Consider the following 23,539-nt stretch of genomic DNA (forward strand, 5'->3'; position numbering starts at 1 on the left):
TGTGCATCATCATCTTATACCTGCTAAAGAATTTTGAAGTAGGTTTAATATGATATAACATATTGGTATATTTTTAACTTATAGTACATCATCTTATCATAATAACATCTACACAGTATATACATATGATATTATACACGCATATATGTACAAAAAAGATACTCTCAAAATCAATATAATGGCAATCAGTATAAGATAAAATGACAACTAGTAAAATCGTTTCTTTTTTCATTAATTCATTGTATAAATAATTTCTATTTTCTGATTACATCAAATTAAATAATGACATGCAATGGCGACGCATAAATTATTTATAAATGAGGCAGTGATATTCCTATTTTGAAAATGCTTGGTACAATTCACTTTGCTTTATAACAAATTGTTCAAATGCTTGCAAAACTATGCTAATATATATGAAAATTCCTATATTTACAAAATTCTCTTTACACTGTACATAGCAAATTGAATAAAAGGGATAATTATGATAAAGTTTACCAATATAGAAAAGTAAAATTAAATAATACTTTATACTTTTAGTAGCAGTTAGTTTGTAATAAAATTAAGATTAAAATTTTTAAGAATTGTAGTTTTTCTGATTTTTAGTAGTATTCGTTTAAATGCATATAAACATTTTCTAATAATACAATTTGCACACATATTAACTACCACACTTTTTCTCACTGTTTTCAATTCTATATTTAATGATAAATTTTTATTTGGTGAAGATTTCAAAATGTACATATTACTGCAGTTAAAAATGAAATTTGTTACTCCAATACAGTGCATGACAAAAATAAGAAGTTGGAGTTTATATTAACAGAAAAATAGATATAAATTTATGTTAAGACATAATTAAGCAGTACATTTTCCTTAACTCACATATCATCTGCTTATGTATAACAGTAAGAGTATCATAATATGTTAAATCACCACATTTTATATATAGATATACGTATATTGTAGGTAGGGAATATTTTCATTTACTAATTTCATATAATGAAAAAAGAAAGATGTAAATGGCTGGAATGAAGTTAACAATGCTAAATGTAATGAATAAATAGTGCAGATCAAAAACAGACATATTACATCAGGAAGCTATCCCTTTATTAAATTAATTAAAATTTAAATAAGTTCGTCATAAACCAAATAATAATTCTACTCTTTTACTTTTGCATGGATTTTGTGCATCTACATATTGTAAGCTATACAATAATTATTAAATTTGTAAAATGGTACATACACGTACAGGTACAATATGAAAAAGGTGAACTTCGACCTGCACTATTCTTCGATAAGCGTCGAAAATTTTAAAAGTCTATGATCCAACTAGATAAAAACTTAATCTATAATCTAACTAGATAAAATCTAACTAGATAAAATAGATTCAGTTATTTATACTGCTCCCATTTTTATAAGTCCTGCCTGACTGCCTCTACCGACGCTTGCGTCTTCCAGCGAATCTAAGTCTAAAGCAGACTCTATCATGGTAGTATCTTGTAACAATCTAAGTCTAGATGCAGACAAAGGTGTTGTTACGGTTACCGAAGGTATAGAGGACGTATCTAACGTGGATGAAACCACAACACTTTGACGGGAAGGCAGCGGAGCGATTTCATCGATATCAATTGGAGCTATATTAAGTGATGCTAGTGGTACTTCATTGGTAACAAGTTGACTCACGCTGTTTGTAGTACTACCTAAAAACAAATGTTAATAACAATAAAATGTACAAAATTATTTAAATATATATACAGGTCATATACAATATACAAAAAATATTAGAATTTCAATAATTGCCATTGAAATCCAATAATAAGCTGTTATAAACGCTCATTAGCAACATAAATTATATAATGCAACTCATTGCAAAAGTGCGGTACTGTGTAATTTTGCTGCATAAATGAATAAGATAAATAAAAACTAAACTGCAATAAAGAAAATATCCCAGGCAGTAAGGTGACATATTAATGTTTTTCCTATGTGTACATATTGATTAAAACCAAAAATCATAGTAATAAATAACTTACATGATCATTGCTGTATAATATACAACAATTTTGATATTACACATATGAACATAAATCTATAAAATATCCCTTATATATGTGAAACTGTGTGCATATTTATTTATACATATACTTATATACATATTGTATTTTCACAATCCCAGTGCCCGTAATAAGAACTAATTAATTAGTCACAATCCATAAACCCTTAAATTGATATAACATTTTGAAATTAGTCTCCAATAATGTGGGGCGTATATATTGTGTTTAAAGTGTTTATTAACAACTATTAATAAATATCAATTCATTCATATTAAACATACACACAATGACGAGTGGAATAAAGCAAAATTAACTTACCAAACGGTATGCTCTGAGCCCTCGATAACAGGACGTAATTTTTAAACAACAAAGAAATACAATTTATTGAATCATGTAAAAAGTGCGGCTAAACGGTAAAAAACTTAAATTTATCTTATATACTTGATGATGGTTCAAATATGTATATTCAAATTAATCTTTGTTTGACGTTAAAGATTAACATTGTAAAATTGACTTTGAATTAAATATATCATATACCATTTGTTTATAATATACTCTATAATGTAAAAACAAATAATTTTAATTATCCGCGTATTTTTAAAAAGTATATCATTATAAAGTATTAAAAGTTGTAATGAAACTAATATTTCAGTCCCATTTTCAGTCAGGATATATAACATTATAACAAGAATATTAATTTCTCCTTTATCTTTTTTTAAAAAAAATATCTATATGTCCAATACCAAATTGAACAGTCAAAAAATAAATAAATCTCTGTTGTTAACAATCAAATTCAACTAGAATGTTCTTTGTTTATAAAGATCTATATATGTTATAATATGAGAAAACATGAACAATCATCATAATAATGATTACCTTTGTTATTATTATAAATGTCATTTTAGATATTATTACTTTCACTAATATTTATATATACATCAAAACTTCATTTATATAAGCTTTTGCTAATAATAAAGGATAGAATTAGAACTTATATTATTTTGATTCTAATATACTAAAAAATTTGTTAACAAGTATATTATAGCCATTTAATTTTCTTCAATAGATGGAGTAATATTATTTAAGAAACATAAAGAAAGAAAATTATCTTATAAAGAACATTAAATATCATCATTATCGCTTATTGAGCTCATGATAAATCTCTGATTTAAAAGATCTTCTTCAGTGCTATCATTTGGACATAAAGAATTTTCTACATAAGAAAAAGTATTATTTAAAGGTCCTGAACCAAATCTGTTAACTGCAAGTCCTATTGCATTTTGACCAATAATTGGCATTCCTCCTGCCCCTAATATTCGTGACATTACAACAGTTGGCAAGAGGTTCTTTGATATTGGATATTTTAAACCGTGAACAGTGCATCTCAAGTTATTATACTTGAGAGTATGCTGAGATTGAGAAATTCGTATTGGATCTTCAGAATAGCATTGTGGAAATTTCTGGAGATCAGTGTAAATGGTTTTGTCATCAATTTTATATCGTATAGGATCCTCAGAATATCTTTGTAGATATTTTTGAAGATCAATACTATATTTTTGATCACCGACACATTGATCGTATATCAAATTATTATCTGAACATCTATGATACTCTTCCCTACACCTATGAGAATATTTATGTAAATTTTCCTCACGCCTACATGGATATTTTTGAAAATCTGGGTTTGTTATTTCTGTATCATACTTTACATGTTTCATAGGTTCCTGAAAACAATGTTGCCGAGGATATGCCGGAGCATAAATGTCATTAATATATCGACGTGGATATTTTGGAAGATCTTCGGGATAATGAGCGGTATGCCTTAAAAGGCTTAACTCACCGTTTATCGATTCAATTTGTGGTGAATGCTGACCAGAAACAAGATTGTTCATGGAACCTGTGAGATCTGGGCTGGGATTTGTTTGAACAGTTGTACCATTAGACTGCAATGATAAGAAAAGAAAAACGATATATAAATAATAATATATTATACAACACGATATGTATATATAAAATACAAGGAAATTAATAAATATTTCAATACCTGTGGCTGTACGATTTTCACTGTACCATATGTTTTATTATTAGTAATTACACTGTCACCACCAACTCTTTCTTGCTCTGCACGATATTCGGGAGTTACTATACCTCTTCGATCTATAAAAATCGATATAGGTAAATAACATCTCCAAAAATTAAGATGGGAATACTACGAATTTAAAAGTGAATTACCAATTAAACTAGGTGGTGCTGGTCCACATAATACATAGAAACAATTTCCACATATATTTCCTTGGCTATATAAATTAAAACTTTCTTGTCCTGTTTTAATTGAAAATGACCCCTTTATCTATAAAAATGATTCAAATTATTTTAAAATTATTTAATAATTTCAAATACATATTTATTAACCAGTTAACAGCGCTTGACGTGTATACATGTCAAACAAAAACTTTACTTCGATGCGTTTAGTGTATACTCGTCGTGTAAAATAAAAAATTACCATTTACTATAAAAACTCCAAATTTTAGTGAGAAGAAATAAAAATGTCATTTAGTAGTATGTTTACTTTATATTGCCAGTATTGCAGAAAAATTAGATTATTTTCTTTGGTATATCGGTTATTCCCGAATTGTATATTATGTAATAGAAATACTAAGGAAGATATTTCTCTATCTTATAGACGTTATGTGCTTTTTTATTTAGACGTATTATATAAAAAAAACAACCCCAAACTAAGTCGATTAAATTTTTAATCAAATGTGTTGAACAAATTATTGAAGAACATGCAATTCAACAAACACAAACTTCGAAACTTGATCGACCAACTACGAGTTGAACTGCAAAACCTACACGTCTCATCAAAAAACATTTCCCTAATTTTTACCAGTTATATCACCAAAAGTAAATCCACTTCGAAGACCTGCCGTCTGTTCAAAAAATGGAATTCGTAACGTGTCATGGTACTGGCGTTCGATTTGTAAAGTGCTACTTTGTGTGATATTTCGAAAAGTACCACAATAGGAAGACCAACTGAATTTCTTATATTCTTCTTTAATTTTTCTTTTTTGAAATATTTTTAGGAGCATCTGCCCTGCGTTTGATGTGTATACTCGTCATCGCTTGATTTTATTTATCTATCCCATGAGAGATTTCTAAAACTAAATTCCGCAGCTAACTGGCTAAAATTAATAATGCTTACATCCTCGTTAGTTGTCTGATTGCTAGTAGTTAAATATGTATGAAAACCAGCGAGACCGAGAATACTCCATACAGAGAAAAAACATATAACTGCTACAACAACACTTCCAGGAGATATCCTTACTGCGTCTAAAAATGGTCTAACGTCTTTTGTGACTATAATTAAATAAATAAAAAATTAAACCATCTAATTTTTTTATCTTTCATTTGCTTTAATTAATACACTTACGCATTACTAAATGTGTAACAGCACATACAAATATAAAAACACAAAGAAATGCCAAGGACACAATAAAGGCATAAAAATATCTGTAATTTCTTCTGCCAACACAATTCCCCACCCATGGACAATGATGATCAAACCTCTCTAAAAATATAATTACATATTTCTAGATTCTCATAAAAGTAATTTTTATAATAAATCATGATAAGTATACATACCTACACAATTGTCACATAAGCTGCAATGTGAAGCTCTTGGTGGTCTGAATATTTTACAAGTAAAACAATATTTCAACTTTACTGGTTGCCCTTTGACTAATACTTCTTTTGTTCGAGGTGGTGGTCTGTACATTTTAGAATTACCATTGTTTGGTACCTCTTTACCCAATATGTAAAAGACAAATTTTTTAATTGTAATAAAATTAATCAATGTAAACTTGAATATAGCTTTACAATATATTAAAACATAAAACTAATCAAAATTATTTCTAAGAAATATATTTGTGTGTACCAATTTGTTTTTCAATATAGGCAGCTTCATCGAGTGTTGCTCTTGGAATAACTCCAGGATCACTAAAGCTTGTTCTAAACAAAGCAGACATTACAAAAATAAATAACAGACCACCAATAACTGGTATAGCAGGTGTTATATGAACTGCTAAGAATGGACAACTAGAAAAAAATACATAAAACTGTTAGAACAATTTTTTGATATATATGATTTCGTTTTATATGTGATTTCTACTTTAAAAATAATAATCTTACTCAAAAGCAAAAAATAATCCACTTGTTCCAGCAATGAGGCACACAGTCACATAAAATACTCCAGTTTGTGGTGCCATCATTACTCTGCCATCACAGCAAAATCGATTTCTGCCTGGGAAAAGTTCCCATTTTCGTGTTATATGCGGCATTTTGTAAATGTAAGCAAATTGCTTCATGCACTCCTCGTATGTACAAATATGTAACATCCAATTTGTAAGAGATAATTCATTAGGATTGTGTAGTGGTTATTTAATATTATCACATGAGTGTTCGAACAATCATATTTCATCTTGATCTACTGCTGTTTCTCAATGAACTGTAACACATTTTATAGATAACTGCACGGATTCATATGGATTTTTTGATTTTATCTAATCTTTATAAAGATTATTCACAAATGTGTAAGTTTAAAACATCAATGTTGTGCGCTTTCACGCACATTGTTATTTTGTATAAATAAAACATCTCAAAACCCCTACCATAGACATACAAAATACTATAATGCTGTTTAGTACTTGTAAAGGACCGTGTTTCTTGTCAACGTAACCTAATTGTTTCATTCGCAGAAAACACAATGACATTCATATTTCATAAAAATTCTCGTTCTAAACAGATTAAACGGTATCGTTTACTTTCTTCCGCATTCTATAAACAGCCATGAACTCACTTTCGAGACAGTATCGCTACTGTCTCACGGAGACCACCGACTTCAAGAACACTCACTGCAGGGTCATAGCCAAAGAAAATTCAGAAGCGAAAATTCATTTGTAAACTAGGTCACTTCTGACTGTGACATATAAACACTTGTGCACTCTCCATATAGCCTTTAATGCCACGACGAGCATTACATTTTTGGAAGCCGTGGCATTGTTTTAGTTAATCGACCTCACTTTGATGACAATAACGTATGTATGTATTTACAGGAAAGGATTGTTGGCCGTCGTGCTTGCTCGAGATCATCTGTGCTTCCCTCTAACGGAGTATGCAGAAGCGCCACGTGATCTTATTGCCACGTGACCTAGTACAGAAACCGATTTCGATTTCAAGTGCAACGCTTTTAGCGAGAAATCGATAATAAAAGAAAATCGCGATTTTGAAAGCGCGAGAACGCATAAAAATCGCAATACCACTTCGAACACTCTACATATTACTACCAGAGTTTGTACGAAGGAGTAGATCTTCTAGAAAATAATACAAAATAAATTTCTGACTCTAATAATATAAGTTTCTAATGGTGATTGAAATACACCGAAGAAATAACCATGTACACGTAAATTGATTATGCACATAGAGAACTGTAGTTCGAACTATGGGATTGATTATTTAATGGTAGGAAGGTGTGTAACTTATCGCTCCTACTGCAAAATGGGTCGTCGACGCAATGCAGTACGTTGTCACATATACATGCACACTTTCAAACGGAATCTTGAAAATCGAAGAATCTTACTGTGAACGCCATCTTCAGGTATGTTTAGCAACAAAGCAGCAGCAATTCTAAAAATTTTACTGCATATATATATAAACTAACCCCGGAATATTGCCTCATAGATCTATAGATCCAGCATTTCAGGTTAATGAACTATTTACAAAGAGATTCGAGCGAACATCGCTGCATTTTATTCGGTAATATTTACATTACTATAGTATTGAATAACAACCTACGTTTTTAAGAAAAATTGATCGTTAAACAATATAATAACATAGTGTACAATAGATAAGCTCCGTTTAATAACGTATATGTCTCTTACTATCGTATCCGAGCAAGAACCCCATCTGAATTTAAATTTTTTGTAGAAAAAAAGGTCATCTAACTCAACAAACGAAGATATGTTTTTGCATTGAACGAATTCAGCAACAACAAAAATTGCACTCGTCTAGTTCCACGTTACACTCACCCGAACTCTAGAGTTTTACCGCCGCGTCGTAAAATCATTACGCAAATTTGAAAAAATCAATATACAACGCATCGCTAGGGGCGACAACAGACTTTTTTGATCTTGCGTTTTTAACGTGATCGGTGCACTCTGAGTTGCAACGCAGCATTAAGCATTAACCGAATATAATAAAAGGATCGAGTGGCAAGAAGTGACGTGAAGGATAGAGGGATATCAACAGGCAATGGAGTCAACATTGGGGCGTCGTGGATGAAGCAAGCCAAGTGATATCGTGGTATCCGGCGTCGCTGACGAAAAGGATCGTGAAGGGTCGCGTTTAGTCGCGTCTATACGGCTTAAGGTAGTAGCTGACGAGGTGGTTTCAGGGTGGGAGGTTGAACAGAGGATAGGATATGGAGCAGGGTGTGGGGAAAGGGGTCGGGTGCGGCGGGGTGCACGGGTCTGAATCGTGGAGCGGGCGGATGGACGGACGGACGCAAACGCTGAAATCAGCTCGGGCGATCGATGCGATAAATGGATGCGTGCGATTGGTAGCCGGGAAAATCGATGATGAACAGGGGGCACCCTACCTAGCCGCGAAAGCGAGCACGGCTGCACCGCCGGAGAGGATGGAGCAAAGACCGAAATATCGATTTTTAGGCCCCTACGCGGCGGTTCGATGCTCATATCTGCCCCGTGTCCCGTATCCGCGCGAAGCGCCTTTCAAAACACCAACGACGCGTGCGAGATACACTGTGTGGTGCCGCAGATCTCGAGGATTATCGTGTTACAATTAAAATAAGAAAAACGGGAGAGAGGTGAAGCCGAGTGACGCGTTGCGAAGTTCTGGGCGATGTCGTCAGGTAACCACGTTGACAACGTAACGACGCGCTGTAAAACGTTTCGCAGCCGAGATTTTTAGTTCTTTGTGGTTCGACGTTCGTGCGACGAGCGGCAATATCATGCAACCGTTTACGCGCTGAGCAATCAATGATCCTCGCTATGGAAACGATCTAAGATCGTTGATTTTCGAGTGCGACAACGACGTTTCGTCCCGCGTAAGATTATTTTTTCCAAAGACATTATGTACAACGTGCACACGATCGTTGAACGAACGTTAACGAGGATTCAGATAAGGGTGTGAATGTGGGGTGCCGAAGAGAGTGCGTAATTATTTCATTATCATCCATGCTCCGTTTTCCGTTCGAATCCGTTTAATATTGTATTGAAATCGAGCCAACCTGCATCATAAGTAATCAAAGGAATTTTCCTCGTGATGTTTTTTTCTGTGATTTTAGTAACGGAAACGTATATATTGGAAAACATTCGACGCCGCGATCCGAGTTCGATTAAAAGAAAAGAAATTTGCAATCGAAGTGTCTTCGACAATTATATTCAAATATAATATTAATAATCAGATAATCGATAATAGTCATCATAAAATGACGATTATTTGTTTACTATTGAAACGGTATGCAAATATTAAAGGAACAATAATATACGAGATACTATTTTTCTTAGTATCCAATAGTACTTTTGCGAGATTATTAGAATTATTAAGCTCCGTTGAAACAGATCGTTATCTTTTTGTATTTTCAAATGTCTATCAATCTTTTATAGTGTATTATTTTATATATTCCTTTTGTAGAAATGCACGATACAAGAATTATACGAATATAAACGAAACGCGGTCGACGCAACAGGCTTAATAAATACAACAATGGAATATATGTATTACTACATAAGTATCGTTCACTAACAAAATCTGTAACAGAATGTTTTTTTTTCTGTTTGTTAATGATACAGAAAACATGGCCATCGTTCCTTCGGAGAATTATCAACTTAAATGGCACAGTTATGGCGCGCATCTGCACAGCTCTGTCGCGACGTTACTCCATTCAGAATCCTTCGCAGATGTCTTGTTAGCAACGTCCTGTGGCCGGCACGTGGCGGCTCATCGATTTGTCCTTGCCGCTTGTTCGTCGTATCTCAGTCACATTTTTCAAACATGTCATTTTGGTGCAAATACGAACGCTCCAATAATTGTGGTTCGTATATCTTTCCTCATTCCATTACTGATCTGTTAATATATAAATCATAGGAGATAAGTCAATAATGTAACATTATACTGCAGGTATTACCAACAGAAATTGGATATCGCACATTAAAAATTTTGATTCAATACATGTACAGCGGTGAAGCTACCGTGACAAATGATCAATTAGAAGGCGTATTAAAAGCAGGTGATATACTGCGTGTACGCGGTTTATGGAGATCCAATAGCGGAAGTAAAAAGGAGAATGTACAATCGAATAGCCAGAAGGTGGATCGAGACAAACGGGAGCAGCCACCTTTAACCGGTCAAATTCAAAAAATCAAATTGGTTCAACCAAGTTCAGAGAAAATTGTCGAAAATGCGCAACAGACTACGCCAATGCAAAATGACGTTCAGAAACCTACCTCAGAGAGAAAGAGTACTGAGAAAATCGAGGAGAAGATTAGCGAACCAGAATCGAAAGTTTTGGAGGAAAATAAGAATATCGAACAGAGTAAGAATAACGAAAATCTGGAGACCAATGGGAAAAAAAGAAGAATTACTAACAGCGATGTGGAATCTAACAAATCTAAAAGCGAAGATGGTGAAAACGTAAGATGATATCATCTAATAGAATTTATCATATCGAATAAAATATTTTTATTTTATCGCATGTTTTAGACCGAATTGAACTTGGATCTTTTAGTGAAAGATGAACCAATTTGGGAAGAAGCTATGGATGATCCATCGGATTCATTAACGATAGATCATGAGATCGATATAAAACCGGTACGTAGTATTTTGAAAACATTCTCTTGAATAAAAGGTGTGTAAAAAGTTTCCTTTAGTAAAAAAAATTATATAATACAAATCATTATAGGAAATCGTACATAGCGCAGATGAGGAGGAAGAATACACCCCGTTAACATGCGACATGTGCAGTCAAACATTTCATCAGCCATCGGATTGGGTAAGACACATTGAATTGACGCACGCTGATATAGCCGAAGGTAGGAGAAGAAGGAGAAAGGTAAGAACAACAAAATATCGCTTAATATCTCGGATGTTGAATGAAATTATCATTGTATACATTATTTTTACAGGGCGAAGTGGATGACGACAGCAAGGATTTTCCACCTTTAAAATGTGATCTTTGTGGTGACATGTACATAACGCCTCAAGAATGGGTACGCCATATACAGACAGAACATACAGAAGAGCAGTTAGCTGTGATGAATAACTCGGCGCCTCCTAAACAAAGAAAGCTTCAAAGTCATCAAAAATTGTGCAACATTTGTAAAAAAGAATTTCCAAGCCATGCATCCATGGTAATTCACCAAAGAACGCATACAGGGGAAAAGCCTTTTCTTTGTTCCTATTGTCAAAAAGGCTTTAACGTAAAAAGTAATTTACTAAGGCATTTAAGGACATTGCATGACAAGTATGTACATCCCAGCTTATATGGGAGTAATGGCAACACGAATGCTTAAGCCCTTACATAATTTTTCAATTGTACATGTTCTTTTACTTGTTGATACTTCATTCATAGAGTAAATGTCACGTGACATCTCATACTTTTTAAAATTATATTTATAGACTGAAAGAACAGTATATGCATGGATAATCTCGCATAAGCATGTCAAATTGGTCCAAATAATTAAATGTTACGATGCGCGTGGCATCTTCTTTGAAAATGAGCAGATATTAACAGCTTGATTAGTTTTATTACAATTTAGACGAATAACTTCAGTATTCTCTTTTTCCATTAAATTCAATAATTGTACGTGAGTGTAATTTACTAACGTGAATGCGTCTTGATCATTTTATTATGTACAAAAATAATGGCTTTAATTTTAAGTGCGAAACTATTATGTTAAAAACACAAAAGCAATACCAGGGCTTTAAAACCAAAGAGGCTGATTACTATTGCCAAAGTGTCATGTTTCGTTGCTACTTAAATTCATTTCTTGAACATAGAACAGGATGTGAAAAATATTTATTTTGATTAAAAGTTTCATTTAAATGCGTAAAAATAAGGATTAACGATATACAAGTCTTCGCAGTATGTGCGTGTGAAATAATTTATAGTATAAATCAACATCTATTGATTAATATATAATTATTTAGTAACTATATGAGATCCAAATTATGTAAGATTTAACTGTATACTTCTAGGCTATTCCATCCACGGTAGCCCACTTATTCCCTCAGCTCGTAAACTAATCATGTATTTTTATATTAAACTAGCTTATACACAAAAGGTATAAGAAATAAGATAATTAAAAATAAGTGAAAAATTTGAACTTTAATTAGGCTAGGATATAAGAAGTAACACATAATTCAAAATTCATCAAATGTTTTGGAAATATATTGAGTTCTTCTTACATGTAAAAAACGCAATATTATCAAAATATTGTCACAGTTTATCAAACGGTAACAATATGAATCTTATAAGAATGACACCACATTACCATGTTAATCATGATCGTGTCACTCTATTATGAATCTAAGTGTCAATTCCACGTTACGCTAACACTGTGACGAGCCAAATGACTTTTAAATGTAAAATTTAAATATATGACCTTCAAAGTATTTTTAATTATCCTTAATCGTTCCTCAATAATGAATATCAAAATATATCTTTTTTTTATCTAAGCAATACTATCATTCTGTTTTTAGTAAAATCTTGAAATATACTTAATCTTTAATAATATGATAAATACATGAACAAGAAAATCAAAATACATGAAATTAAAGCAATGCTATAATACATTATATTTATGATGTTATTGACTTATACACTAAAAAAAATGTTTAAAAGTTTGAAAGTGTATAAAAATTTAATTTTCTTCATCATCATCAATTTTTGGTGCCAAATAATATCTAATATGTCCAATATCTCCAATTTTGTATTCACATACTAGGGGCACATCATTAGACATTGATAGTTGTACTTGTGTACATAAAGGCCCAGCCTTTATAAAACAATTAAGGTAACGACATGAAAATGTTAGTTTGACTGGTTCTTGCATATTGACAACTACTGCTTCTTCTTCATTATCTGCATCTGCTGTTTGTGCTAACTTAACAGTGGCTGAAAAAAATAATTTACATGAGTACAACTGTAATTTATAACAATATTCATTGTATAGATTTATTTCTACATTGTGCAATATATATTTTTCATAATTCATTTGTATTTTAATGAATTTTACTACAGGAAGAATTATCTCCTTTAAATATACAAATATAAGCAGACATAAACATAAATACATGTATGATCTATTCTTCATAATAGTGAAGGTCAAGCAAATAAATACTTTTCAGGTCATTTAATTTCAGCCAGTTGCTATATAACTTCTGAATAGTGCTAACTACAAGATGTTACAGACACGAAATGCTTATATAATTAATGTAAGTATTATATAATTAACATACAAAAATAAGTTAGTATAATCCTTCCTACCATTTCGTTTTATTACGCAAAAAATGATATACCTTGTCCATAATCTCCAGAAGCACTGAACTTTATACCCTCCTTAGAACATGCAAAAGTTATGGATTCTCCAAATTGGCTCAAATCTCTACAGATACGTGAAAATTCTTGAGATGGCATTTTTACGACACACGAATATGAAGTATCCTGTGATAATTAATAAATTTTATAATTCTATTCTTTAAAAGAAAAATTTCATATATGTTAATGTATATGGAATCTTACAGGAATACCAAGATGTTCCTGATCCATATTTATAAGTTTCATTTCATATTCTGCAAGCTTTTCTTTATTTGGTGATTCAAATATAAATGTAATATTTTCTGGATTATCCAATGCTCGCAATGTCACTGTATCTTCGGAACCAGCACATCGTAGAATTTTGGACATGCTAAAACCATTTTATTAATTTTCATTTACTATTTGAAATTGATGTAATTTCACTTTGTTATATATATATGAACATAAAACATTTTGTCTTTACAAAAAGGTAGGAATTACAGGTACTTCTTTTGTTTAAAAGTATCTACTCTTTATTTTATTATGGAAAAAAGAGAAAAGCCATAACCTTTGTAAATATTACATTGAAATTAATATCTTACCATGCAATACTCATGCCCATTGATAAATTTCTATCGCATCTATATTTATCAAAGCCATCGCTCCTAAGATTAAGAGAAACTAAGGAGACATGAGCATTATCCATAGCTTGTACTTGAATACCAGAATCAGAACATTCAAAGGTGGCTTCGGTTAAAAGATCTTTTATTGCATCTAACACCTTCTTCAAAATCGCACTCTGTACCAAACGTGCCTCAAACATTTTTACTATTTTGCTCGACTTTTAATTCACACAACTGATGAATGTAATAAATATCGACAATTAAAATAGTAACTACACCGGTAACGCTACCCGCGCTTTCTTACCGGTCGACTGGTAGGAAGTAGGTGGCACTTGTGTGTACCGGAAATACATTTAATTTTCAAATTATGATTCTCTCGCAAAGTATTATTGTATTAGGTTAAGTAAAAAGTTCTGAGCGTTTTTCGCTAGATGTCTTTAGTGAGCCATATCTCACGATGTGCACATCGCATCGAGTCATAGTATACACCGATTTCAAGGTGATATTACGCATCAAAAAGGTTCTTTGTCAGTTTTGTGTTCGGTGAAGCCAGTTGTGTGTTACAGCGTTCGAAAATGGAGATAAAAGAAGAGAAAATTCGATACATTCTTCAGTACCACTACGACCAAGGTGAAAAGGCGGAGCAGGCGGCCAAAAAAATTTGTGCTGTTTATGGACCCAGTACAGTATCGAATGCAACAGCAAAGCGGTGGTTCCAACGATTCCGTTCTGGTAATATGGACGTCGAAGATGAGGCACGCTCTGGTAGGCCAATCGTCGAAAATGTGGATAAAATCATGGAAATCGTCGAGTCGGACCGGCATGTGAGCACTTATTCCATTGCCCAGGAACTGAAGATTAGCCAGAAAACCGTTTGGAACCATTTGCATAAGGCTGGTCTCAAGAAGAAGCTCGACGTATGGGTGCCACATGAATTGACGCAAAAGAACCTTTTGGACCGAATTGATGCCTGCGATTCTTTGTTGAGACGTAACGAAATCGACCCATTTTTGAAGCGGATGGTGACTGGCGATGAAAAATGGGTCACATACGAGAACAACAGCCGAAAAAGATCGTGGTCCAATCGCGGTGGGCCGGCCCAAACGATCGCCAAGCGTGGATTAACGGCCAAGAAGGTTTTATTGTGTGTTTGGTGGGATTGGAAGGGAATCATCCATTATGAGCTGCTCCCATCGGGGCAAACACTTAATTCGGACCTCTATTGTCAACAACTGACCAGACTGAAGCAGGCGATCGACCAGAAGCGGCCAGAATTGGCCAATGGGAAAGGTGTTGTGTTCCATCAAGACAACGCCAGGCCGCACACATCTTTAACGACGCGTCAGAAGCTCCGAGAGCTTGGCTGGGAGGTTCTATCGCATCCGCCGTACAGTCCAGACCTGGCACCAAGCGATTATCACCTTTTTAAGTTTTTGCAAAATTTTCTTGATGGTACAAAACTGGCCTCAAGAGAGGCTTGTGAAAATGAGCTGGTCAAGTTTTTTACCAATAGGGACGAGGACTTCTTCAACCGCGGAATTATGAAATTGCCTTCAAAATGGACAAAAGTAATCGAACAAAACGGCGCATATTTAATCTAAATCGAATAATCTTGACTATGTTAATTTCATCGTCGAAATAAAGCGAAAAAGCGCTCAGAACTTTTTACTTCACCTAATATACTTGCTTCACTTAATTTGAATTTATTAAAACACTTCTACTGTAATATAAATTGCAATCTGTTTATTTTACATAAAAAACACTCCCCTTATATGTTATTTATTTGTTATATATCAAAATTTTGATTTAGAAATATAAGTTGCAATTATAGAAATCGCAATGCAAATTATTAAAGAAAACAAGAATTTCCAGTTTATGTACTAAATATTAGTTTTTAGTACGAGTTGTTTGAAAAGAAAAATATAAATTAATTAAAACTATAAGGGTTTTTAGTACTCATAAAATAAAGTGTAAAGAATGTTAAGGTTCATACTAACTAATCCTAGAGAGTTAAAAAATGTTTTCAAGAAAAAATAGATCTAACTAAAAATACAGAAAATAATTTTAATAATATTCACAATTGTTTACATAAAGAATATTCTAAGCAAATGTAAGCGTAAAAATCTATAAGGTAAAAACATATCAGTACAAAAGTATTTAAATATAACTCAATTACTAACATTATACTTAAATAAATGCAGTCTCACTCGTTACATTCATCTCACTTCTGAACTAGAATTATGTACACATACTGCGTGACATCAACCTCTTTTTTAAATCAAATATTAATCGGTATGAGAGTTCAGTTTAACGAATTAAAAACCGATGTCACCAGTCATGTTCTCTAATTCACTGAACATTTGGTCAAGATGCTGAAACAAAAAACATGGAAATTAATATACGCTCAAAAATTTATTATATATTTTTAATATATACTATAATTACAATAAACGTAAAATACTATTATAAACATGCTTAATCCGAAATGATATACATAGTGATTAAATATGTTTTACATACATCAGATGGTTCGTTAACTTCTGCAATTTCTCGTTTATTATTTAACGATAAATTTCTACTTTCATCTATATCTTCCTCCTCATCTTCATAATCGTCTTCGTTATCATCATCATTATCATCTGAATCGTCTTCTTCTTCTTCCTCTTCTTCTTCTTCTTCTTCATCGTCATCATCATCATCATCTATATCATCGTCTATATCATCATCAGAGCGAATATTACATTCCATTTCTTCATAATCTGCTGGCTCTTCCTTAATTTCTGTAAGCATTATCGTTTCTGGAACCGATTCTCTTTCTGCTGAACAAGGTGGAGGAGCTTCAGATGCTGAAGGTATTTGAGGTGGTTGACTAGTCTAAAAGAAAGGTTAATTTTTAGTCCGCCCTATCTAGTTTTGGTATTATTTTTATTATTATTTCATTTTTTCTCATCATTTCCTTGATATACAGAATGTATATGAGTATATTTACCCATGGTTGTTGTTGTTGTGCTGATTTGGCTGATGCAATTGAAGTTGGTGTAGAGGAAGATGATGATTGCAAATTTGCATTTTGTTCTTGGACCTGAGATGACGTTTTATTTTGCATTTTACTAGAATTATCTTGTATTCTATTTCCTACATCAGTTTCTAGTTTTGCCTCATTTTTTTCGGTATGATTAGCTTTCTGTTCTTTCTTTATTTGTGAATTACTATTTGGTTCTTCTTTAACCTTTTTAACATTAGGTTTAGGTTCTCCAGGAAGACAAGTATTACCACGCTGCCTTCTAAATCTAACAATAATACTTCTGGTATCCCACATTAAATCATGTGCTTGTTTATAAGCAGATATGGATTCATCCACACTATTGTACCTTATAAAAGCATACCTATAGAACAAAACAAAATATATACAATATTATAGAAAGATATATATGATTATTACATATTTTATGAAATAAATAACTTACCGAGTATTTCTCATTTTTTGTGCATACCCTACATCTACTCGAGCAGCTGTTGGAAACTTACTTTTTACTTCATTAACGTTAACAGATTCTGGTAAATTTCCTATGTATAATGTATATGGATCTATTTCTTCAGGCATGGGATTATCTTCATCCCTTAGGGATTTTCTTTCAACTTTCAAATGACCTACTCCAAAGGGTATTTTTTCCAACTCCTTTATAGCTTCATCAATATCAACATTTTCTGCCATCTGTATAAAACAATATCTAGGACCACTGGGACTTTGAAAATGAATATTCTGTATACCAGGATGAAATTCCCTCACAATATCTTTATTTAAATCAGGGTCTGGGAATTTGATTATTAAACTCTGAGCTTTGACTGTTTTGTTATATTCGTTTTCAATTTTCAAAGCTCTTTCTGCATCTTCTCTATTCCATGGTCGACTAGGATAACTTTGGGACATAGGTTTTCTTTGTTTATTCTTTTTAACAACAACTTCTTCCTAAAATAAATAATGAATAATTAAGTAAAATAAATACATTTGTTATCAATCTTATTGTGTCTTACCAGAACAACTTTAGCATCCTGATCTGAAGTTTCTTCACCGTGTCTATTTGTCAAAATCCCTGGTGGTATAGGAGGCAAAGGATGATTAGGAAGAGGCATATGATTCATAATTGTATCACCTGTAGAGGCAGTGTAATTATTTCTTTGCCATTCCAAACCAAGGTTATTACTCAATGTTGCACCAAAATATGCTGCTTGATCAAACTGACCCTGAGTTTGTCCAAAACGTGGAAGTCTTCTATTTTTACGATGAAAATTATTTCTTTGAACATACATATTACTTTTATTATGTGTAAACCTTTCTCGTCTCATGTAATTACCTCTGAGAGGCATTTCTCTTTGAAATGAATTTGCAGTCATATCACGTGGGGGTGGAGGGGGTAAAGGAGATGTTTGAGGTGTTATCCATTGCCATGGTGCAGGAGGATGTGTCCATGCCTGTATAGGTGTAACTTGAGAAGGCACTGGTCCAAATACATGTGGAGGTGGTGGAACTCCACTAGAAGGAGGAGGCATGGGAGGTAATGGTGGTTGTCCTGGTAAAGGTTGTGTGACAGTTGAAGGGGATGAAGATGATGAAGTATAAGCAGGATAGGAACCATCGTATCCAAAATTGATACATTCTTGTTTAACAAAAGATCTCTTTGCTTCTCCATTTTCTTCAGTTACCTGAAAAGTAAACAATTATGAATTAAAAATGAGAAGATGTATACAAATTTTGTTATTATAAAAAATTTAGTATCATAATATTATCGGTATTGTAACATTAGGCCGGTTTGTTAAATACATGAAAATATTCTATAAAACCGCTGTCAAACTAACCTTACTTAAAAATACTATTTATGAAATAAATATAGATTATTAATATTATTATCATTGCTGTAAAATTACGAGAAATAGAAAAATAAATTATTACCGAGCGTTTCATACTGAAGATAGAACTGTTGATAATCTTGAGAAAAAATGTCGTTCCCTAAATTATAATGTAAATACATTGTACGACATAACGACAACCGCCAGTGTCAAGCCACTGGATATTGAAGTGTATCTCAGGGATACCAACCCTTATTTCAAATTCTTTATGTTAAATAAATAGAGTAACCAACATTATTTATTATAATTATTACGGTATAATAAATAATCTATTTCTGCTTTTTCTACATATATATAACGTGTTGAATATATATTGAACAAAATTTTGCTTTTGTTCATATTAATTTACTCCGAACTACTGTGTACATATTTTTTATATTGTTTTAGTATAATTTTGTTTAAATATCTATAGTACATATTACAAAATTAGATATAGCTTTTTATAGGTGTATTATATACATAATTTGCTTTACATATAATACTTTATTTAAAATGCCTTTGTAACAAAAATCGCAATGTTATAAATCAATCATAGATTTACTGAAATGTATTTCTGACATACTTTTAGGACATCTGTTAACAGAAGAAAATCTAAAATGTCATAAAAGGAAAAAAACAATTGCATAATTAAGAAAAAAATAGAGAATGAAACAAATGCAATCGATGTCATTATATCAGATAAAATGATACGTTACATTAAAAAAAATTCCCGCGATACTGAAATAATATTGGTTCAACATCAAAACGAGGAAAGTGTTAAAAAAAGATTAGATATAGAATCGTGTTTCTCGATTGTTTTTTTTTTTATAATATTGTAATATAATAGTACTTTATTCTTCACCTAATTACCTTATTTAAATTTTATTGCGGCAGTCCTCCGATGCGCCGATGCAATTTCACGTTTCTATCTTAGGGAAAGAAAATTTCGTGTAAAAAATTTTGCCGACAGATGCCCTTGCTGTTAGTTCACCGAGCGAGCATATTGTGCATGTAGTTTGTGTGACATGGCTACTAGTAATACAGAAGAAATTGAGGTATTTTCCCCAACATTTTTGCAATATTACGTGCATTGTAAAAATAACACGATAATACTTTCGAGTGTATTTACGATTCATACGCTGGGGAAAAAATTGAAATATTTTTTTTATGACAGCGTGGTCACTTCATTGCCTCTTACTCTTACCCCTCCCATCTGCTCCTAAGCATGGTGAAAACTGTCTGTCTAACGAGCTTAAAAAAGACATATTGTATTACTGATATTAAAATCATTTTTAATATTATTTTAATTAATTTCATTCGCACGCTACATGGAATTCAATCCTTAGCATTTTACATTATATAAAATAAAAGAAATCGATACAAAAAGTATTAGGAAGTAAAATTAGCTAGAAAACTAGCTAAATTTGAAATTATGATTTGTAATTATTTGCAGGAAGTCGAGAGGAAGGAACCAGAAGTAGTAAACTTCGATGAATTCCCGCCGGAGGTTTTAATTAAACATCCACTTCAACATACATGGACTCTTTGGTATTATGAACCAGACAGAAATAAATCATGGGAAGAAAGTCAAAGAAAAATTACAAGCTTTGATACAGCTGAAGATTTTTGGAGGTAAATTTGGTATCACAATCCAGTAATACTTGATTATTTATTATTCATATATATATTTTTAAATTAATAATACTTATATTTTAACAACAGTTTATACAATCATATAAAGGCAGCATCAGAATTAAGACAAGGTTGTGACTATAGTATGTTCAAACAAGGAATCAGACCCATGTGGGAAGATGATGCTAATAAATGTGGTGGAAGGTGGCTTATAAATTTGGATAAAAAGCAAAGAAATACAGATCTAGATCACTTTTGGCTAGAAACACTTTTATGTATGATTGGTGAAGCGTTTAATGGATATTCAGATGATATTTGTGGGGCTGTTGTAAACGTAAGGCCAAAAGGAGATAAAATTGGTGTATGGACTGCAAATGCCAATAATGAAGATAGCGTTATAGAAATTGGGTAAATAATATATATTTGTACTGTATATGTATAACATATACCATAATATATATGTAAAAATATTTATTGGTACAAAATCTAATTACTTCATTTCTCTTTACAGACGCAAATTAAGAGAAAGATTAAAAATTGCATCAAAAGTTACTATAGGCTATCAAATACATAAAGATGTTATAGTTAAAGTAGGGAGTCAAACAAAAAATGCCTATGTTGTTTAAGTCCTATTAATATCATGTTATTATCACTATTCATTAAAATTTTCTCAAATAACATTACACATATATTATTAATATGGATATTATGCAAAATTTAGATTCCTAAACCAAATAAATAAAAGAAAAATTTAATGAAGAATGTTTAAAATCTACATTTTTATCATAACTAAATATTTTCTTAGTAAAATCTCTGATCAATAGCTAATAAATATGTATATTGGGATAGATGTATATTATTGATATAAAATTTATATCAGTATAATGTATAATTTAAAAATAGATTATAAAAAATATATGGGCTGCTGTATTTTTAAAATATAGCATACATCAATTACAGTTAATATCCCAACATTTGATTGAATAGTTTTTCTATGTACATCTTCTTCAATGTTACTTATATGAACAACAAAGACTGCTGTAACAAAATTTTTGAAAAAACCTACATACTAGGTTGCCTTTTGTAAGTGGTGATCCAAAATACAGCAACCTATCTCACTTTAAGATAGCATAGTAATATTTAATAATATTCTCTTAATTATTTGAAAAATCATTATGTCCAAGTTTTTCTTACAAATATATCAAAAACATAAATTACTTTTTATGCATGTTACTTTTTTTATTTTCAATTTCCTTTAAATTATTAATTATTTGATTCTAATATTAGTTTCTCAACAATTTCCTTCAGATCCCTGCGTCTTGCTTTCTCTAGAGCATGTATTAAATTTATTTTCCAATTGTTGTTACTATACTGAGTCATATATAATTTCAAAGCCTAAAAATTATTTATGTTACTTTTATGTAAAGAATTTTATGTGAAATAAATCCATATTATAATTATACTTTACTTTGTAACTCTGTTCTTTCAAGTGAAAAGGATGTTCGTGTTGAATTATATCAATTTGGTATTCAGGAACTTGTAAATATCTGAGGGTATCTCTCCAAGAGCGACCAATTCTTTCACTTATGCGTGATAATACTTAAAAAATATTTTTCACATTAATTTTATGGATAAATAAAAATATATGTATTGAGAAAAATAAATTATTCTTACTCATTTGTTGTAACATAGCTTCCTGTGTAGGATGACTGCTTTCAAGATCTTTATACTGTAATGTTGATTGATTTTCCACATCATCAAATACTTTTATTTGTGATGATCTGTTTTCAGTTACATATGATATTTTACATTTATCTTCATCTTTATTCTCTGTTATGTATTGCAAGTTATTTAGCATAATTAAAAGTGTATTATACCCAGACAAAAATGCAGAAACTGGACTAAAACAGATTATAAATGTTAAAACTAACTTACCATTTGATTCCTGATACATATTACGTGATAAAGGATATTGCGTATTTTGAATATAAATTTGATAATTCTTTAATTTGCTTTGTATTTGAAAATCATTTAAAAAATTATTTGATATATATAGAAGTGGTTCCACATTATAATAACTTAGAACATCACGTTTTTCCAATGTGTCCAATAATGTTGATAAATCTTTAATCTGACTCAGTTTGCGGTTTGAATCTACAGATTGCTTATAGTATTCCTTAAGTATATTTAATGCAATTTTATTAACATAACCTTCAGCAGCTGATAAGAATTCTTTACGTAGACTTATGTACTCTTGTTCCATTTTCATACTGGTTAGAGGAATCCCCTTTGTCAATTGAAAAACTTTTTGGTCACTGCTTAATGTTTTTCTCAACAATTTAGAAGTATCAAATGATCATCTCAACATTTTTATATAATTTCACATTCCTTTAATGAATATTTCTTTATATAGTTTCGTTAATTTAAGTATAACAAATTTTGTAGTAATATTAGGGAATATAACAATAAATATAGATTTTATTCAGTATGTAGTTGGTAAGTAGTATAACTGTTATTTTAAAGTTTTATATAAAATTTAATGTTTAAATATTCAAAGAAGAACAATTGTTAACATTGTTTAAGAACAATTGTAAACATTTAAAATGGATGACAACAAAATATCTGATAATATACTTTGTTTATCTTTAATCATATGATTAAGCAATCAGGCACTACTAACATGGTTTTAGGGATTGTTTACATGAAAAAATATGCTATATTTGTTTGATATTTAAACAAATAGTATTCTTTTCTAC

The 23,539-nt window shown here is 31.5% G+C and overlaps 6 protein-coding genes across 15 annotated transcripts; 2 read left to right on the plus strand and 4 right to left on the minus strand.

The window, feature by feature from the left end:
* Positions 1 to 43: 43 nt before the first annotated feature.
* Positions 44 to 7,723, minus strand: LOC117205196 (palmitoyltransferase app). 4 transcript variants are annotated; one of them, XM_033443363.1, is made up of 11 exons: positions 7,596 to 7,723; positions 6,716 to 7,254; positions 6,237 to 6,552; positions 5,983 to 6,143; positions 5,691 to 5,849; positions 5,479 to 5,616; positions 5,251 to 5,405; positions 4,281 to 4,398; positions 4,093 to 4,205; positions 3,889 to 3,991; positions 44 to 1,697 (listed from the first exon to the last, which is right to left on the minus strand). In XM_033443363.1, the coding sequence occupies exons 3-11, from the start codon at positions 6,440 to 6,442 to the stop codon at positions 1,393 to 1,395; spliced, it is 1,458 nt and encodes a 485-aa protein (XP_033299254.1). In that variant the 5' UTR covers positions 6,443 to 6,552; positions 6,716 to 7,254; positions 7,596 to 7,723; the 3' UTR covers positions 44 to 1,392. The 4 variants fall into 4 exon arrangements, 3 of the variants coding, with proteins under 3 accessions (XP_033299254.1, XP_033299255.1, XP_033299253.1); XR_004487193.1 differs by having other exon boundaries at positions 1,562 to 1,697; positions 2,367 to 3,991; XM_033443364.1 differs by lacking the exon at positions 7,596 to 7,723 and having other exon boundaries at positions 3,199 to 3,991; positions 6,716 to 7,397.
* Positions 7,569 to 12,737, plus strand: LOC117205199 (zinc finger protein 3 homolog). 6 transcript variants are annotated; one of them, XM_033443369.1, is made up of 7 exons: positions 7,569 to 7,701; positions 7,785 to 7,859; positions 9,917 to 10,158; positions 10,245 to 10,757; positions 10,827 to 10,934; positions 11,026 to 11,175; positions 11,249 to 12,737. In XM_033443369.1, exons 2-7 carry the CDS (start codon positions 7,811 to 7,813, stop codon positions 11,633 to 11,635), a joined length of 1,449 nt encoding a protein of 482 aa, XP_033299260.1. In that variant the 5' UTR covers positions 7,569 to 7,701; positions 7,785 to 7,810; the 3' UTR covers positions 11,636 to 12,737. The 6 variants fall into 6 exon arrangements, with proteins under 6 accessions (XP_033299260.1, XP_033299258.1, XP_033299263.1 ...); XM_033443367.1 differs by lacking the exon at positions 7,569 to 7,701 and having other exon boundaries at positions 7,766 to 7,859; XM_033443372.1 differs by lacking the exons at positions 7,569 to 7,701; positions 7,785 to 7,859 and adding an exon at positions 8,028 to 8,471.
* LOC117205206 (proliferating cell nuclear antigen) lies at positions 12,485 to 14,596 on the minus strand. Its single transcript, XM_033443390.1, has 4 exons — positions 14,244 to 14,596; positions 13,867 to 14,032; positions 13,644 to 13,788; positions 12,485 to 13,239 (listed from the first exon to the last, which is right to left on the minus strand). Exons 1-4 carry the CDS (start codon positions 14,462 to 14,464, stop codon positions 12,986 to 12,988), a joined length of 786 nt encoding a protein of 261 aa, XP_033299281.1. The 5' UTR covers positions 14,465 to 14,596; the 3' UTR covers positions 12,485 to 12,985.
* Positions 13,445 to 21,997, plus strand: LOC117205211 (eukaryotic translation initiation factor 4E-1A-like). Of its 2 annotated transcripts, none has more exons than XM_033443397.1 (4): positions 13,445 to 13,559; positions 20,605 to 20,783; positions 20,874 to 21,191; positions 21,295 to 21,997. In XM_033443397.1, exons 1-4 carry the CDS (start codon positions 13,527 to 13,529, stop codon positions 21,407 to 21,409), a joined length of 645 nt encoding a protein of 214 aa, XP_033299288.1. In that variant the 5' UTR covers positions 13,445 to 13,526; the 3' UTR covers positions 21,410 to 21,997. The 2 variants fall into 2 exon arrangements, with proteins under 2 accessions (XP_033299288.1, XP_033299289.1); XM_033443398.1 differs by lacking the exon at positions 13,445 to 13,559 and adding an exon at positions 20,066 to 20,206.
* LOC117205195 lies at positions 16,540 to 19,370 on the minus strand. Its single transcript, XM_033443361.1, has 6 exons — positions 19,216 to 19,370; positions 18,300 to 18,968; positions 17,732 to 18,234; positions 17,254 to 17,650; positions 16,785 to 17,138; positions 16,540 to 16,636 (listed from the first exon to the last, which is right to left on the minus strand). Exons 1-6 carry the CDS (start codon positions 19,225 to 19,227, stop codon positions 16,580 to 16,582), a joined length of 1,992 nt encoding a protein of 663 aa, XP_033299252.1. The 5' UTR covers positions 19,228 to 19,370; the 3' UTR covers positions 16,540 to 16,579.
* On the minus strand, positions 21,998 to 23,195 carry LOC117205207. The gene is made up of 4 exons (XM_033443391.1): positions 22,719 to 23,195; positions 22,458 to 22,613; positions 22,252 to 22,382; positions 21,998 to 22,178 (listed from the first exon to the last, which is right to left on the minus strand). Exons 1-4 carry the CDS (start codon positions 23,050 to 23,052, stop codon positions 22,047 to 22,049), a joined length of 753 nt encoding a protein of 250 aa, XP_033299282.1. The 5' UTR covers positions 23,053 to 23,195; the 3' UTR covers positions 21,998 to 22,046.
* Positions 23,196 to 23,539: the final 344 nt, after the last annotated feature.

Source organism: Bombus bifarius, unplaced genomic scaffold (assembly GCF_011952205.1).
Source record: "Bombus bifarius isolate JDL3187 unplaced genomic scaffold, Bbif_JDL3187 scf7180000007987, whole genome shotgun sequence".
Taxonomy (NCBI): Eukaryota; Metazoa; Arthropoda; class Insecta; order Hymenoptera; family Apidae; genus Bombus; species Bombus bifarius.

What these genes read in the sequence shown, in the direction of transcription:
- LOC117205196 (XM_033443364.1), bottom strand. Translation starts at nt 6,442, where the DNA reads ATGTTACATATTTGTACATACGAGGAGTGCATGAAGCAATTTGCTTAC. An exon ending in AGCACCACCTAGTTTAATTG is followed by an intron (nt 4,206 to 4,280) that starts GTAATTCACTTT and finishes CGATTTTTATAG; the next exon opens with ATCGAAGAGGTATAGTAACT. An exon ending in TGAAAATCGTACAGCCACAG is followed by an intron (nt 3,992 to 4,092) that starts GTATTGAAATAT and finishes TTATCATTGCAG; the next exon opens with TCTAATGGTACAACTGTTCA.
- LOC117205199 (XM_033443369.1), top strand. Translation starts at nt 7,811, where the DNA reads ATGAACTATTTACAAAGAGATTCGAGCGAACATCGCTGCATTTTATTC. An exon ending in ACATCGCTGCATTTTATTCG is followed by an intron (nt 7,860 to 9,916) that starts GTAATATTTACA and finishes TTAATGATACAG; the next exon opens with AAAACATGGCCATCGTTCCT. An exon ending in AAAGCGAAGATGGTGAAAAC is followed by an intron (nt 10,758 to 10,826) that starts GTAAGATGATAT and finishes CGCATGTTTTAG; the next exon opens with ACCGAATTGAACTTGGATCT.
- LOC117205211 (XM_033443397.1), top strand. Translation starts at nt 13,527, where the DNA reads ATGTTACAGACACGAAATGCTTATATAATTAAT. An exon ending in ACAGCTGAAGATTTTTGGAG is followed by an intron (nt 20,784 to 20,873) that starts GTAAATTTGGTA and finishes TTTTAACAACAG; the next exon opens with TTTATACAATCATATAAAGG. An exon ending in GATAGCGTTATAGAAATTGG is followed by an intron (nt 21,192 to 21,294) that starts GTAAATAATATA and finishes TTCTCTTTACAG; the next exon opens with ACGCAAATTAAGAGAAAGAT.
- LOC117205206 (XM_033443390.1), bottom strand. Translation starts at nt 14,464, where the DNA reads ATGTTTGAGGCACGTTTGGTACAGAGTGCGATTTTGAAGAAGGTGTTA. An exon ending in ATGGGCATGAGTATTGCATG is followed by an intron (nt 14,033 to 14,243) that starts GTAAGATATTAA and finishes AAATGGTTTTAG; the next exon opens with CATGTCCAAAATTCTACGAT. An exon ending in TTCTGGAGATTATGGACAAG is followed by an intron (nt 13,240 to 13,643) that starts GTATATCATTTT and finishes TATTTTTTTCAG; the next exon opens with CCACTGTTAAGTTAGCACAA.
- LOC117205195 (XM_033443361.1), bottom strand. An exon ending in AGGATGCTAAAGTTGTTCTG is followed by an intron (nt 18,235 to 18,299) that starts GTAAGACACAAT and finishes TATTTATTTTAG; the next exon opens with GAAGAAGTTGTTGTTAAAAA. An exon ending in CAAAAAATGAGAAATACTCG is followed by an intron (nt 17,651 to 17,731) that starts GTAAGTTATTTA and finishes TTTGTTCTATAG; the next exon opens with GTATGCTTTTATAAGGTACA.
- LOC117205207 (XM_033443391.1), bottom strand. Translation starts at nt 23,052, where the DNA reads ATGAAAATGGAACAAGAGTACATAAGTCTACGTAAAGAATTCTTATCA. An exon ending in AGCTATGTTACAACAAATGA is followed by an intron (nt 22,383 to 22,457) that starts GTAAGAATAATT and finishes ATATTTTTTAAG; the next exon opens with TATTATCACGCATAAGTGAA. An exon ending in TGAAAGAACAGAGTTACAAA is followed by an intron (nt 22,179 to 22,251) that starts GTAAAGTATAAT and finishes AATAATTTTTAG; the next exon opens with GCTTTGAAATTATATATGAC.